Source organism: Rhinoraja longicauda, chromosome 21 (genome assembly GCF_053455715.1).
Source record: "Rhinoraja longicauda isolate Sanriku21f chromosome 21, sRhiLon1.1, whole genome shotgun sequence".
NCBI classification, from domain to species: domain Eukaryota; kingdom Metazoa; phylum Chordata; class Chondrichthyes; order Rajiformes; family Arhynchobatidae; genus Rhinoraja; species Rhinoraja longicauda.
In genome coordinates this window covers 19787164-19804587 of record NC_135973.1, presented here as the reverse complement: position 1 = coordinate 19804587, position 17424 = coordinate 19787164, and the positions used below count along the sequence as shown (strand labels likewise).

Below are 17424 nucleotides of genomic sequence, written 5' to 3'. Positions count from 1 at the left end.
TCTTTGTTTTTGATTCCTTTACGCTATGTAAAAGACTGTGCATTCATCCTATCTATTCCCCTCATAAGTTTATACACCTCTGTAAGGTCATCCCTCAGCTTCTTCAGCTGCAAAGAATAAAGTGCTAGGTTGCTTAACCTCTGTAAAGGTTTAATCTCTCCCTATAGGTCAGGCACTCAAATCCTGGCAACATCCTCATAAATTTCTGCATTCTTTGCTGCTTAATGACATCCTCCCTACAGTTGGGTGACCAAAACTGAACACAGTATCCAAGTGTGGTCTCACCAATGTCTTGCACAACTGTAATGTAACAACTGTAATGATGGCAACAACCGAAATGACAGATGGTACACTCAACCTCTCACCATGGACGAACTCAACAAAGCCCTGAAAGTAACAAGGCAGCTGACTAAGACAACATCAGAACTGATATGCTGGGACATCTGGGTCCCAGAGCATGAGAATGGCTGCTGGAGATGTTTAACATCTGCATAGCAACCAACTCCATTCCACGAGTCTGGTGGAAATCGAAGGTTGTTGCTTTACCAAAACCAGGCAAAGATGCCAATCTTCCCAGCAGCTACCTGCCGGCCTATATCCTTGTTATGCCACCCATACAAACTGATGGAAAGATGCATACTGATCCGCATCAGGCTGGATGTAGACGATGTCCTGATACCTGAACAGGCTGGGTTCCGCCACGGAAGGACAACAACAGGACAACTGCTGAACCTCACTCAGCACATTGAAGATGGCTTTGAGTGGAAGCTGATCACAGCTGCAGTATTCGTAGACTTGTCCGCAGCATATGAGACTATAAACCACCGTACCATGAAAGCCAAACTGCAACAAACACTACAGGACTCTCATCTTGTCCAGTTCATAATGACAATGATGGAGAACCACCGTATGCCTGAATGGTCAGAACATCCGTTTGAGATGACAAAAGAATGGTCTACCACAGGGCAGTGTTCTTGCCCTAACGTTGTTCAATATATACACCAATGACCAACCCATCACCCCGAAAACTAGATCGTTTCTGTATGCCGATGACTTGTGCATCACAAAGCAATTCTCAGACTTCAGCCAGATTGAGACCATACTAGAGGTTGCTCTGCAGAATCTGATAACATACTACCAACAGAATTCCCAGCGTCCAAACCCAACAAAAACGCAAAGCGCAGCTTTCCACCTCCGGAACAGGGATGCGAAACGTCAACTGCAGGTGCGATGGAATGATGTCCTGTTGGAACACGGCAACACCCCAAAGTACCTAGGTGTGGTCCTCGGTCGCACGTTATCATATCGCCAACATGTTGAGAAAACCAAGGCAAAGGTCAACACCCGGAACAATGTCATCAATAAACTGGCAAACAGCTCATTTGGAAGTGACCCAACAACAATCCACACTGCTGCCCTGGTACTCTGTTTCTCAGTGGCAGAATATGCAAGCCCCGTCTGGAGCAGCTCTCAACCTACACGCAAGGTAGACTCTGCATTGAACAATGCCTGCAGGAAAATCACAGGATGCCTGAAGCCGACAAAGGTTGAACATCTGTACGAGCTGGCTGGCATCGACGAACCATCTCAAAGACATGATCGGGCAGCTGCAGTAGAACGCTTCGATACGGACACAGACCCCCGTCACCCCTTGCACAATCACCAACATGCCAAGAAACGCTTGAAGAGTCGGAACAGCTTCATGGAACTAGATCCAACCGTACCGAAACCAAACAACAGATGGCATCAGGACACCACCTGCCTTATACGACCTGGAAAGCCCAAAACCGCCTCCGCACTTGAGTGGGACGTTGCAGACTCAACCTGAAGAAGTGCGGCTTCTCGGACTCTGACAAATGCAACTGTGGAGAGATACAGACAATGGCCCACCTACTGATTTGTGGCGGAGAGGCGTGCACTACGGACGATCTCCGCAGAGGCACAGATGTGGGACTGGCTGTGGCAAAGCGATGGCAGAACGTCGTCTGACACATGAGCAAAAAATAAGAAAAAAACTCCTATACTCAGTAAGATGGACACAAAATGCTGGAGTAACAGCGGGACAGGCAGCATCTCTGGAGAGAAGGAATGGGTGACGTTTCGGGTCGAGGCCCTTCTTCAGACTGAGATGCTGCCTGTCCTGCTGAGTTATTCCAGCATTTTGTGTCTATCTTCGGTTTAAACCAGCATCTGCACTTCCTTCCTATACTCAGTATCCTGACTGATGAATGCCAATGTACCAATAGCCTTCTTGACTATCTACCTACCAGTGACAACATCCTATTAAAAGTGTTTTTTGAATGTATTAAAAATGCTGAATATAAATAAAATACTTGGGCATGAGACACTAATCTGACTAACTTTTCTATCGGAAAGGAGTCACGTCTGAATCCTCCAAACAAATGAACTTTGGATTTCAGAACCCTTTTGATGATTTGTATAGTTCTTGTAAATTGGGGACAGTCACCCTTTACCAAAAATCTGCTGTTTCTCCATGAAGAGCATCTTGTATATCATCAATCATTCAAGTGTTCTTGCATGAAATTAACTCGAACATGGAGACCACATATGGATTCCCTGTATTTTGACTTTGTTTAACTCTGTACTTTGCACAACTTGTTCGGTTATCCATGACCTGTTTTTATTACTTTCACTGAACCTTTCTGCAACAATCGACCAAGAAAGCAATAGAGACACATTCTAGTTTCGACTTTAATTCTTTCCATTATTAATGCTCTTTTGGTGTTGGTGTTAATTTATGTGTAGCGGGATACAGAGGAAACTTAGTTTTGCATGCTATCCAGACAAATCATAACATACGTGAGTACTTCAGGTAGACCAAGGGAAAATAAAAACAGTGCTGAATGTACTGTTGCAGGTACCGAGAAATTGCAGATCTAAAAATGTGCAAGGGCTGGAATGAGGTGGACTGGAAGACCGGGGAATTCATCCGAAGCATATGAGAGGTTCATTCAAGAGACTGATAACAGTGGGGAAGAAGCTGTTCATAGAAACATAAAAAATAGGTGCTGGAGTAGGTCATTTGACCCTTCGAGCCAGCACCGCCATTCAATATAATCATGGCTGATCATCCAAAATCAGTACCCTGTACCTGGTTTTCTCCATATCCATTGATTCCTTTAGCCCTGAGCTAAATCTAACTCTCTCTTGCAAACAGCCAGTGAATTGGCTTCCACTGCCTTCTGTGGCAGAGAATTCCACAGATTCACAACTCTCTGGGTGAAAAAAAGTTTTCCTCATCTCAGTCCTAAATGGCCTACCCCTTATTCTTAAACTGTGACCCCTGGTTCTGGACTCCCCCCAACATTGGGAACATTTTTCCTGCATCTAGCCTGTCCTACCCTTTAAGAATTTTATATGTTTCTATAAGATCCCCTCTCATCCTTCTAAATTCCAGTGAATACAAGCCCAGTCGACCCATTCTTTCATTATATGTCAATCCTGCCATCCCAGGAATTAAACTGGTGAACCTACGCTGCACTCCCTCAATAGCAATAATGTCCTTCCTCAAATTAGGAGACCAAAACTGCACACAATACTCCACGTGCAGTCTCACCAGGGCCCTGTACAACTGCAGTAGGACCTCCTTGCTCCTAAACTCAAATCCTCTCGCAATGAAGGCCAACGTGCCCTTAGCTTTCTTCACTGCCTGCTGTACCTGCATGCTTACTTTCAGTGACTGATGTACAAGGACACCCAGGTCTAGTTGCACCTCCCCTTTTCCTAATCTGACACCATTCAGATAATAATCTGCCTTGTTCTGTTCTTGCCACCAAAGTGGATAACCTCACATTTATCCACATTATACTGCATCTGCCCACTCACCCAACTTATCCAGGCCACCCTGCAGCCTCATAGCATCCTCCTCACACCGCCACCCAGCTTTGTGTCATCCACAAACTTGGAGATGTTACATTTAATTCCCTCTTCTAAATCGTTAATATATATTATAAATATCTGGGGTCCCAGCACTGAGCCATGTGGGACCCCACTAGTCACTGCCTGCCATTCTGAAAAGGACCTGTTAATTCCTACTCTTTGCTTCCTGTCTGCCAACCAGGTCTATCTATCCATCCATGTCTATCCACTTCTAATTTTGCACTTTTATCTCTTGTGTGGGACCTTGTCAAAGTCTTTTTGAAAGTCCAAATACACCACACCACTGGCTCTCCCTTATCCATTCTACTTGTTAGATCCCCCCAAAAATCCAGATGATTAGCCAAGCATGATTTCCCCTTCATAAACCCATGCTGACTTTGACCTGTCACTGCTTTCCAAATGGGCTGCTATTACATCTTTAATAAGCGACTCCAGCATCTTTCCCTCTACCGATGTAAGGCTAACTGGTCTATAATTCCCTGTTTTCTCTCACCCTCCTTCACTAACAAGTGGGGTTACATTAGCTACCACCCAGTCCACAGGAAATGATCCAGAGTCTATAGAACATTGGAAAATGATCACCAATGCATCCACGATTTCTATGGCCACCTCGTTGAGTACTCTGGGATGCAGACCATCAGGCCCTGGGGATTTACCTGCTTCAGTCCCAACAGTTTTCCTAAAACCATTTCCTGACTAATGTGGATTCCCTTCAGTTTCCCCCTCCCACTATATCCTCAGTCCCCTAGTATTTCTGGTAGATTATTTCTGTCTTCCTTAGTGAAGACAGAACCAAAGTACTCATTTAACTGGTCTGCCATTTCCTTGTTTCCTATTATAAATTCACATGTCTCTGACTGTATGGGCCCTACATTTGTCTTCACTAATCTTTTCCTCTTCATATATCTAAAGAAGCTTTTAGAGTCAGTTTTTGTATTCCCCGCAAGTTTTGCTTCATGCTCTTTTTTCCCAGTCCTCTGGTTTGCTGCTTCCTCTGGCCAATTTATATGCCTCTTCCTTGGATTTAACACTATCCTTAATTTCCCTCATTAGCCACGGTTGAGCCGCCTTCCCTGTTTTATTTTTTCGCCAGACTAGATGAACAATTTTTGTAGTTCATCTATGCGATCTTTAAATCTTTGCCATTGCATCTCTACCGTCAATCCTTTAAGTATCATTTGCCAGTCTATTCCCGTCTCATACCATCAAAGTCTTTCTTTAAGTTCAGGACCCTAGTCTCTGAATTAACTGTCACTTTCCATCTTAATGCAGAATTCCACCATATTATGGTCACTGTTGCCCAAGGGGCTTTCACAACAAGATTGCTAACTAATCCTTCCTCATTACTCAATACCCAGTTTAGGATGGCCTGCCCTCTAGTTGGTTCCTCTACATATTGGCTTAGAAAACCATCCCATATACATTCCAGGAAATCCTCCTCCTCAGCACTATTACCAATTTGGTTGGCCCAATCTATATATAGACTAAAGTCACCCATGATAACTGCTGTACCTTTGCTACACGCATCCCTAATATCCTGCTTGATGCTATCCCCAACCTCCCTATTGCTGTTTGGTGGTCTCTATACAACTCCAACAAGCGTTTTCTGCCCGTGGCTATTTCGCAGCTCTACCCATACAGATTCTACAGAATCCAAGCTAATGTCTCTCCTTGCTATTGCATTAATCTCCTCTTTAACCAGCAATGCCACCCCACCTCCTCTTCCTTTGTGTCCATCCTTCCTGACTATTGAATACCCCTGCATGTTGAGCTCCCAGCCTTGGTCACCCTGGAGCCATGTCTCCATAATCCCAACAATATCATATCCGTTAACTATTACCAGTGCATTCAATTCATCCACCTTATTGCAAATGCTCCTCACATTAAGGCACAAAGCTTTCAGGTTTGTTTTTCTTTTCAGTCTTCTACCTTTTGATTCCATCCTCATTTTATGTCCCCTTGTCTCCTTGCATTGGTTCCCATCCCCCTGCCCTATTAATTTAAAGGTGACGTTTCCTACACTCTCTTTCCCGTTAACTTCACGCATATGCTTCCACGTTGTTGACCCCACCCCCCATTGTTTAGTTTAAACCCACGCGTGTAGGACTAGCAAACCTGCCTGCCAGAATGTTGGTCTCCCTGTCCCTTTTGTACAGGTCACCCCTGCCCCAGATGAGATCCCAGCAGTCTAGAAATCTAAATCCCTGCTCCCTACACCAACTCCTCAGCCACACATTGAGATCCCTTATCTCCCTGTTCCTAGCCTCACTAGCACGAGGAACTGGATGCAAAACAGAGATAACTGCCCTAGAGGTCCTGCTCATCAGCCTCCTACCGAGTTCTCTGTACTCGCGTTGCAGAACCTTCCTCTTCTTACACGTCATTTGTGCCTACATGCACAACTATTTCCGGCTGCTCCCCTTCCCTCTCGACGATGTCCTGAAGTCGGTCTGAGACGTCTTGGACCCTGGCACCAGGGAGGCAACACACCATCCTCGAATATCGCCTGTTGCCACAGAATCTCCTGTCCGCACCTCTGACAATGGAGTCACCTACCACTATAGCTCTGCCTGACGCCGGTCTCGCTGGTCAAATCTCAGCGCCACGATTCGAGTTACAGATCTGTCTGCCGCTCGGACTGGAAGGGTTGTCTGCCCCGACAGCTCCCAGGAGGGTGTACCTGTTTTCAAGAGTACTTCCACTGAGGTCTCCTATACTCGTTTCATCCCCTTCCTCTCCATCTCTAACTGTCGCACCTCCTCTACTCTTGGAGTGACGACCTGACTGTAGGTCCTGTCCAGGAAGCTTTTGTTTTCCCAGATGGACCGCAGGTCATCCAGCTGCTGCTCCAGTTCCCTAACTCGGACCTTGAGGTGCTGCATCTGGATACAGTTCCCACAGGTGTAGTGGTCAGAGACACCAGCAGTGCCCCTGACTTCCCACATCCTGCAACAAACACACTGCAGTAACATTCCTGCCATCACTGCAATAAGTCACAAGTTTAAATATCGGAACACACACAGAACCGATTTAAATGTAGCAAATATTCCTGAATCTGTGGTACGTGCTTTCAAGCTTTTGTATCTTGTCACCTATCCTTCCTGATTGTGGTCAGTGGGTCAGGAAGTCAAGGATCCAGTTGCAGAGGGAGGTGTTGGGTCCTAGGTCCATGGGTTTGGAGATGAGCTTGGTTGGAAATATGGTGTGAAGATGAAACTGTAAACCTGCGCTGATTCAATGCACTGTTCCATTTAACTTCACCTGCTTTTCAAGACGTTCATTACTTAAGAGTCTCATTCTGCCTTTGTCGAAGGGTGGAATATGTAAACAAGTGTGCCAGTGCTGTCAGGCCAAATATAAGATAAACTTATAGAAAACCACTGCAGGAAACAGTGCAGTTTGGCACTCGGATCTTTCGTTATGCCATGGTGTTGATATTTTTCATGTAAACAAGTCAGAAGATTTGTTACCTTTAGCAGTTTACCGTGACACCCTGGCTGTCCTTTCCTAGCATTGCACCACTGCAATAGACTGATATTCTGATGAAATGATGCAGCATTGATACAGTTAGCCACAGTCATCGGATGGAAGTCTGAGAATGATCAGTATCAACAAACCACTGGAGGAACTCAGCATCTCGAGCAGCATCTGTGGGGGAAATGAATAGTCAATGTTTCAGGATATTCCCTGATGCAGGATCTCAACCCGACACTTTGACAATTCCTTTCCCTCCACACAGTTGCTGCCCGACCCACTGAGTTTCTCTCTTGTGTCTCTCTGGTTCCGAGTCAAGAGGAAGATGTTGAGTCCTGGGTCCATGTGTTTGGCACCTGCATGACATAGGTGACATATATTTATTAATTGTGTTGAAAATACCCAGCCATTCAGTTTGGTTTAGTTTGGTCAGGTGGTTATAAGGCTGAAGATTCCACAGGATGACACAATTCTGGTAATGGATGTGATTCTACCACTGTCTGTGGATGAAGTCCCTGGACATTGTTGAAGACATATTAGGACATTTGACAGCCATGGTTCTATTGAATCATATAAATTATTCTGTTTGACAGGGTGGATGAAGGGGACAACCAGTGGTGTCAGTCTCAATTTAGGACACTGATGAGAAGAAATTTCTTTGCTCAGAGAAAAGTGAATTTTTGGAATTTTCTACTTGAGGAATGAATCGCTGAGAATCTTCAAGACTGATTTCAATGTTAAATGATGGCTGTTAAGATAATGAAAGCATTAGTGCATGAAAGTCACACTGATATAAAAGACCAGACATGACTGAGCCATATGACCTACTCCTGTGTTTTTATCTGCTGCCAATCAACAAGCCGCATTTTATATCATTCAGTTTCTCTTCATCCTGACAGTCATTTCCTTAGTTCTCTCCACTCTTTGTAACTTAAAACAGATTATACTTTTAACTTTCAACAGATGTTACCTGGCTTAGTCAATCTTTCCATTATTTTCTGCTTTTATTTCCTCAAACGAAGATTTGTCATTTCTCCATAAGAAGGGAGAGATGTTAAGTGGGATGTGTCTCACGTCGTTATATTGACTTTGCAAGATTGGTTGTAAAGGCCTGGATTCAGGCCATCTACCTGTACATAGGCTGCACAGAATGGTTGCTCGTTCATTGTCACAAATAACATTAAATATTGTGTACAAGTGGGGGGGCGATGCAGATATGGTGTAGCATATCGTCTTTGTGTTGAAAATCAGGTGTTGGGGGCAAGTATCGTGCATTGTTTACCTCAAAGCTTTGTGGATGTTTATCTTTCCTCAGAACGATTTCAAAAGATCAGTTTGAAAAGAAGAAAAATGACACGTTGGATCCTGAGCCGTAAGTATTCTGTATTGTCATTCTTCCTCATCACATGCAATTATTATTTCACCATTAGTGAGTCGCTCACTTTGTTCCTAAGCCTAAAACGGACTATTCCAATGTCCTGGTGTGTAGGAAAGAACCGCAGATGCTGGCTTAAATCGAAGATAGACACAAAATGCCGGAGTAACTCAGCAGGACAGGCAGCATCTCTGGAGAGAAGGAATGGATGACATTTCGGGTCGAGACCTTTTTTCAGACAGATTAAGGATATATATCAGTCTGAAGAAGGGTCTTGACCCGAAACTTCACCCATTCCTTCTCTCCAGAGATGCTGCCTGTCCTGCTGAGTTACTCCAGCATTTTGTGTCTATCTATTCCAATGTTCTGTTTGCTATAATGAGCACTCTTCACGCAGTCCTAATGAATTGGCTAATTTTAATTATTAAAATTTTAAAGTTTGTATTTATTGCACCCTTTCTTTTAATAATTTAATGGTATGTTTGACTAGAAGATAGAAGCCTGGCCTCCACTGTGTATGCATGAGCAGTAATTTAGTTTCAGGCCTCTGCAAAATTTGCAGAAGAGTTATATTGCTCTGAAATTGAGTTGGATATTTGGTGCGGTTACCAGCTTGAATTAATGATGTTCAAAGCTAACAATGTGCTTTCAAAATGCTCACCTGAAATTTTATTTCCTTATTTTAGATTTTTTGAATGTAAAGAATGTGGTCGCAAAATGCATCAGATCTGCGTTCTCCATAATGAAACTATCTGGCCTTCAGGGTGGGTATTTGGATAGTAGGTTGTGTGCTATTTAGCTGATCTTTGGGTGAAAGGATTCTTAAGATAATAAGTTTATATTAGTCAAGTCAAGTCAATTTTATTTGTATAGCACATTTAAAAACAACCCACGTTGACCAAAGTGCTGTACATCTGTTTAGGTACTAAGGAAAAAATGAAACATACAGTAGCACACAAACATAACAGCACATACAAAACAGTTCACAGTGCCTCCTCAATGGGCCTCAAACGCTAGGGAGTAGAAATAGGTTTTGAGCCTGGACTTAAAGGAGTCGATGGAGGGGGCAGTTCTGATGGGGAGAGGGATGCTGTTCCACAGTCTAGGAGCTGCAACCGCAAAAGCGCGGTCATCCCTGAGCTTAAGCCTAGACCGCGGGATAGTCAGTAGCCCCAAGTCGGCCGACCTGAGGGACCTGGAGTTAGAGAGGTGGGTTAGAAGATTTTTGATGTAGGGGGGGAATGTCCATTTAGGGCTTTGTATGTGAATAGGAGGAGCTTGAAGTTGATTCTGTACCGTACAGGGAGCCAGTGGAGAGAGGCCAGAATCGGCGTGATGTGGTCCCTTTTTCGGGTACCCGTCAGGAGTCTCGCTGCGGCGTTTTGGACCAGTTGCAGGCGAGACAGGGATGATTGGCTGATCCCAGTGTATAGGGAGTTGCAGTAGTCTAGGCGGGAGGAAATTAAAGCGTGAATGATTTTTTCAGTGTCGTCGAATTGGAGGAAAGGTTTGATTTTAGCTATGGTACGAAGTTGGAAGAAGCTGGCTTTTACCACAGTGTTGACTTGCTTGTCAAACTTTAATGCAGAGTCAAATATCACGCCGAGGTTTTTGACATGCGGTTTGACTAGGCAGGATAGGCTTCCAAGACTGCCTGTTATCGATTTGATGGAGTCGGGGGGGCCGAATAGGATGACCTCAGACTTGCTTTTGTTTTATTGGAGGAAGTTCTGTGCCATCCAACATTTTATGTCCTCAAGGCAGTGTAAGAGGCTGTTTAAATTTGACCGGTTGTTGGGTTTCAGGGGGAGGTAAAGCTGTGTGTCATCGGCATAGCAGTGGAAAGAAATGCCGTGCCTTTGAATGATTTGGCCAAGGGGGAGCATGTATAGAGAGAAGAGAAGGGGCCTAGGATGGAGCCTTGTGGAACTCCGCAGGAGAGGCTAGCTGGAGGAATAACTGCCTATGTTGATGGCGAAACTCCTATCTTTGAGGTAGGAAACGAACCAGCTCAGGGCACTGCCATCAATGCCAACAGCGTACCGGAGACGGTCAATAAGGATGGTGTGGTCCACTGTATCGAACGCTGCGCTGAGGTCGAGAAGGAGCAGGATTGCACAGTCGCCGGTGTCGATGGCGAGAAGCAGGTCGTTGTGTACCTTCAATAAGGCAGACTCTGTGCTGTGGTGGGCTCTGAAACTTGACTGGAAACTTTCCAGGATGGTGTTTTGGTGTAGATAGGGCACTAATTGGTTTAGAGTTGCCTTTTCAAGGACTTTTGACAGGAATGGCAGTTTGGAAATGGGTCTGTAGTTGCTAGGCAAGGTGGGGTCTAGGTTAGGTTTTTTCAGTAAGGGCTGGACCACCGCGTGTTTGAAACAGGTTGGAACAGTGCCAGTGGCCAGAGAACTGTTGATAATAGAGAGGATGCTGGGACCGGCTATTGCAATGACATCCTTCAGAAGGGCAGTGGGGGCAGGATCAAGGGGGCAGGTTGCAGGTTTCATAGCGGAGACAAGCTTTGCAAGGGAGGATAGAGTGACGGGTTGGAAACAGTCCAATTTAGATGAACAGACTAGTGAGACAGCTAGGTCACGGGTGGGAGGGGAAATGTTCATTCTAATGTTCTCAACTTTGCTGGTGAAAAATTTAGCGAATTCTTTGCACTTAGCAGGGGACCCAACTAAGCTGGTACTGGGGGCGGGACATATGACAGAGGTAATAGTGCTAAATAGGACCTTGGAGTTATGAGAGTTTTTGGAGATAAGGTCGGAGAAGTATTGTGTTCTCGCAGACTTTACTGCTTCCTGGTATTTGAGAAGATTGTTTCTCAGAATTTCGAAGGAAATTTGAAGCTTGTCACATTTCCACCTCCGTTCTGATTTTCTGCACTCCCTTCTTGGGGCTCTGGTGGTGTCATTGAGCCAAGGCCGACCTTTGGGCTTAGGCTTTTTCATTTTAAGGGGAGCGATAGAATCCAGGATGAAAGTGCAAGTGATATTAAATAAAGAGGTGAGATCCTCAGTGCTGAGATGGGGGGGGAGAAGCCTCAATAGTGCAGATGTTGGGGGCAGCTGTGAGAGCCTCGGAGAACTTACTGACAGTCACTAGGTCGAGTGTATGGCCTAACTTGTGAGTGGGTCCCGTGGTGTGAAGAGTCAGATTGAAGGACTCAACCAGGTGCATAAATTCACTCACAAGAGGCTTAGTGGGACAGCAAACATGAATGTTAAAGTCACCAAGAATCATGACCCGGTTAAATTTGGCAAAATGTTAGAGATCAGATCAGCAAATTGGGTGATGAAGTCCTTATGCATTTTTGGTGGGCGATACACAAGAACAATTAAGAGGGGATAGGCTAGGCCTACTTTAATTAGTTGCACCTCGAAACTGGCGTTATTGATATCATTTTCATAAAACATTCAGGCTGTTCCTAAAATCGTATTTGCTTTGTTTCTTTCTTCCACTGGCACACTGCAGAAAAGAACATTAGATCATCTCCTAACTCCAATATCCCACATTTGTAAATTGGCCAACTTTGCATTGCCACTGGAACTCCAAGTGCAGTACATGTCTTAGGAAGAATTGCCAAAAGCAACATGCATATGTGAAAAAATAGTCAATTACTGGGATTGACCTGGTAAACAGCAACTCAAATACTGGAGACACAGCCTTGTTTAGAAGCTGAGATTGAGCATCTTCAGATTTATGATTCACATGTCCTTTTTAATTTATTTCTCTTGTGCCTTTCAATTGGCCCAAATTCTTATGGAGTGATTTCAATACCACAAATTAAAAATAATTGTCTCTCCTAAGTTTAAAAATTGGAAAAGATGGAACATAAAATTCAGTGGTGTTTAGTCTTTACCTTCTGAAAGTTTGGATTGTGCCTAACTTCATAATGAAATTTTCAGATATCATTCATGAATGTAAATCAAATATTAATATCGCTTTTCTCTTACAGCTTTATTTGTGACAATTGCTTGAAAAAAGCGGGTAAAACGAGAAAAGAGAATAAATTCAGTTCCAAAAGTAAGTATTTCTATATCTTAAGAGGTGTGCACAATTTTTGATCTTGAGATGAACAAAACGTCTGACCATAACTGTGCCTCTTTCCATCTGAGAAATGTGGCCTAATTCTTCACGGTTAAAATCCTCATCCATGCCTCCATAATTGGGTGTTCCAATCCATCCCAAGGCCTGCCTTGTTCCACACTCGTATATTTGAAATCATCTACAGTTCTAACAGAGAACTTGCACTGTCTCTCACCTTTTTAGATTACAGTAAACCCTACAAATTAGACCTGATTAAACCAATACAATACCATTAGATATGCATTCCATAAAATTATTAAAAACAGGGATGTCATCTTGTAATTTAGTTATCTTTATATTTTACAGTTTCTCATCTCAAGGAGCCTAGGCTACAGGCATGGGGGCAAAATAATTACACATGCACAATGTCACAAATTTAACCCCCAAATTTCCTCCACATGTATTGAAATATAAAATTAATCAACAAAATTTCACTTAAGAAATACTATGAATATTACAAACAAATTAGTATTGCTGTTTACCACAATTTTTTGTGCCAAGTTGCACTACAATCTTTCATCTTTAGGCAGCTCGATACTAAATGATCAAAATCTCACTCATTGGTGCTCATGTGCCCATATGTACTCTCCCGTGCTGTCATAGAGTCATATGGTGTGGAAATAGGCCCTTTGGCCCAACTTGCCTACACCGACCAACATATCCCATGACCATCTACACGAGTCCCACCTGCCTGCTTTTGGCCCATATCCCTCTAAACCTATCCTATCCATGGACCTGTCTAAACGTTTCATAAAAGTTGCAATAGCACCTGCCTTAATTACCTCCTCCAGGAGCTCGTTCCACACATCTACCACCCTTTGTATTAAAAAGGTTGCTCTTCAGGTTCCTATTAAATCTTTCCTTCCTCACCTTAAACCTATGTCCTTTGGTTCTCGATTCCCCCTACTCTGCGCAAGAGAATACGTTTTCCCCATCTATTCATCTCATGATTTTATACACCTCTCTAAGATCACTGCTCGTCCTCCTGTGCTCCACATTAGTCAGAAAATGGTGTTAGGTAAACTGTTGGGACTGAAGGCAGATAAATCCCCAAGGCCTGGTGGTCTGCGTCCCAGAGTACTCAAGCAGGTGGCTCTAGAAATCGTGGATGCATTGGTGATCATTTTCCAATGTTCTCTCGACTCTGGATCAGTTCCTGTGGACTGGAGGGTAGCCAATGTAATTCCACTTTTTAAGAAAGGAGGGAGAGAGAAAACGGGGAATTATAGGCAGTACCTTACGTAGGTAGTGAGGAAGATGCTGGTTTTGATCATTAAAGATGTTATCGCAGCACATTTGGAAAGGAGTGACGGGATTGGTCAAAGTCAGCATGGATTTATGAAAGGGAAATCATGCTTGACTCATCTTTTGGAATTTTTTGAGAATGCAACAAGTAGAATGGAAAAGGGAAAGCCAGTTGATGTGGTGTATCTGGGCTTTCAAAAAGCCTTTGACGAGGTTCCACTCAAGAGATTAGTGTGCAGGATTAGAGCACATTGCATTGGGGATAGGGTATTGACGTGGATAGAGAACTGGTTGGCAGACAGGAAGCAAAGAGTAGGAATTGACGGGTCCTTTTCAGAATGGCAGGCAGTGACTAGTGGGGTGCCACAAGGCTCGGTGCTGAGACCCCAATTGTTTACAATATATTATTAACAATTTAGACGGGGGAATTAAATGTGACTTTTCTCGGTTTGAGGATGACACAAAGCTTGGTGGCAGTGTGAGCTGTCAGGAAGATGCTATGAGGCTGCAGGGTGACTTGGATGGGTTGGGTGAGTGGGCGAAGCATGGCAGAGGCAGTATAAAGTGGATAAATGTGAGGTTGTCTACTTTGGTGGCAAGAACTGGAAGACAAATTATTATCTAAATGGTGTCAGATTAGGAAAAGGGGAGGTGCAACGAGACCTGGGTGTGCTTGTACATCAGTCACTGAGGGTAGGCATACCGGTGCAGCAGGCAGTGAAGATAGCTAATGGCATGTTGGCCTTCATTGCGAGAGGATTTGAGTTTAGGAGTAGGAAGGTCCTACTGCAGTTGTACAGGGCCCTGGTGAGACTGCACCTGGAGTATTGTGTACAATTATGGTCTCCTAATTTGAGGAAGGACATTATTGCTATTGAGGGAATTGCTATTGGCTAACCAGTGTAGGTTCACCAGGTTAATTCCTGGGATGGCGGGACTGCCATATGATGAAAGAATGGATCGACTGGGCTTGTATTCACTGGAATTTAGAAGGATGAGAGGGGATCTAATAGAAACATATAAAATTTTTGGAGGTTTGAACAGGATAGATGCAGGAGAAATGTTCCCGATGTTGGGGGAGTCCGGAACCAGGGGTTACGGTTTAAGAATAAGGGGTAGGCCATTTAGGACTGAGTTGTGAATCTGTAGAAATCTCTGCTACAGAAGGTAGTCGAGGTCAATTCACTGGAAGTTTTCAAGAGAGAGTTAGATTTAGCTCTTAGGGCTAAGGGAATCAAGGGACATGAGGAAAAAGCCGGAATGGGGTACTGATTTTTGATGTTCAGCCATGATCATATTCGGCATGAAGGGCCGAATGGCCTACTCCACCTATTTTCTGTGTTTCTATGCTCCGAGGAATAGGGTCCTAGCCTGCTCATCACCCATTCCTTTTAATTTGCAATGGGAATCAGTATTGGGCCAGGCCTATTACTGACAGCAAAGAATGGCTGAGAATAAGGTGCTGCTACGTCCACTTTGTTAAAATTGTCATTCTGGGGAAGATATCTGAAGGAAGGTGAAGAAGGGTCTCGACCCGAAACGTCACCCATTCCTTCTCTCTAGAGATGCTGCCTGACCTGCTGTTACTCCAGCATTTTGCGTCTATGGGATCTTTAAGATCGGTTGATAAACGATCATTATACATTGTGATGGATTTGAATCCATGTTGTTCACTATATGGCTGCTACCCAACAAATGAAACATTCATGTATATCAGTGTGATCAACATATTGGAAGGAAGTCAGAGAGTTTTGTACTTAAGAGATAGGTAGTTCATAAAGTGAATGTTACTGCCTCTGATGAGTTTACTTTTGCTGAGTTTCTGTTTCCAGGGTTACAAACAACCAGGTTAGGGAATCATTTGGAAGACAGAGTGAATAAATTTCTACGGCGTCAGAACCATCCTGAAGCTGGGGAAGTTTTTGTCCGTGTAGTATCTAGCTCGGATAAAACAGTGGAAGTTAAACCAGGAATGAAAAACAGGCAAGTAAACAAGCAGCGGGAGATCATGTGGCACTGAAGGTGTGCCTGCTGGGGAGTTCATTCATATTTTACTCCTGAGGAAGATGTGTTTGAAACCTTAAGCTAAGCTTGGTGTCTGCAGATGATGTTGTGAAGGCAAAGCATGTAGTCTGGGTGATGAGCCAGCCATGGATGAACAGTGCACGTCAAGGTGGGCTGGGGTGAAAATACATACACCGGAATAATTTATTCAAGGCTTTTGTGTGGACACATCAGTGTTGTGAACAAGCCAACACAAAATCAAAGTTGTGAGAGCAGTAATAAATCTGAGGAGCTCGCAGGAGGAAAGTGAAGTTGAAGATACAATACGATACGATATAACTTTATTTATCCCAGGAAGGAAATTGATCTGCCAGCAGTCATAAAAACACAAAATACATGAAACATGAAATTAAAGTGACGAATGGAAAGGCTTGGGGAATGTGCAAAGATTGGGGGGATGGGTGGGGGGGGGGGGGGGGGGGGGAAAGGGGAGTCAGTCTCAGTCTACCCCTAGTGACACTAAGACTAAGACTAGTGACGAACATTTACTATAAACCCACTGACTCGCACAGCTATCTGGACTACACTTCTTCCCACCCGGTCCCCAGCAAAAAGCCTATCCCCTACTCCCAATTCCTCCGTCTATGCCGCATCTGCGCCCGGGATGAGGTGTTTCACACTAGGGCTTCCGAGATGTCCTCGTTCTTCAGGAAACGGGGCTTCCCCTCCTCCATTATAGATGAGGCTCTCACTAGGGTCTCTTCTACATCCCGCAGCTCCACTCTTGCTCCCCATCCCCCTACTCGCAACAAGGACAGAATCCCCCTCGTTCTCACCTTCCACCCCACCAGCCAGCGGATCCAACATATCATCCACCAACATTTCCGTCACCTACAACGGGACCCCACCACTGGCCATATCTTCCCATCCCCTCCCCTCTCTGCGTTCCGCAGAGACCGTTCCCTCCGTAACCCCCTGGTCCACTCGTCCCTTCCTACCCAAACCACCCCAACCCCGGGCACTTTCCCCTGCAACCGCACGAGATGCAACACCTGTCCCTTTACCTCCCCCCTCAACTCTATCCAAGGACCTAAACAGTCTTTCCAGGTGAGACAAAGGTTCGCCTGCACCTCCTCCAACCTCATCTATTGCATCCGCTGCTCTAGTTGTCAACTCATTTACATCGGCGAAACCAAGCGCAGGCTCGGCAATCGCTTCGCTGAACACCTGCACTCGGTCCGCATTAACCAAACTGATCTCCCGGTGGCCGAGCACTTCATCTCCCCCTCCCATTCCCAGTCTGACCTTTCTGTCATGGGCCTCCTCCAGTG

The 17424-nt window shown here is 44.5% G+C and overlaps 1 protein-coding gene across 7 annotated transcripts in view; it reads left to right on the top strand.

Moving 5' to 3' along the window:
- The window catches only part of LOC144604008 (CREB-binding protein-like), a 96343-nt gene that overhangs the window by 57269 nt on the left and 21650 nt on the right, over positions 1–17424 (top strand). For all 7 annotated transcript variants that reach the window (XM_078417996.1, XM_078417995.1, XM_078417991.1 and 4 more), the window contains 4 exons: positions 8690–8746; positions 9436–9513; positions 12714–12781; positions 15922–16072. In XM_078417996.1, the coding sequence (XP_078274122.1) occupies positions 8690–8746; positions 9436–9513; positions 12714–12781; positions 15922–16072 (354 nt within the window). The remainder of the gene's footprint in view (positions 1–8689; positions 8747–9435; positions 9514–12713; positions 12782–15921; positions 16073–17424) is intronic.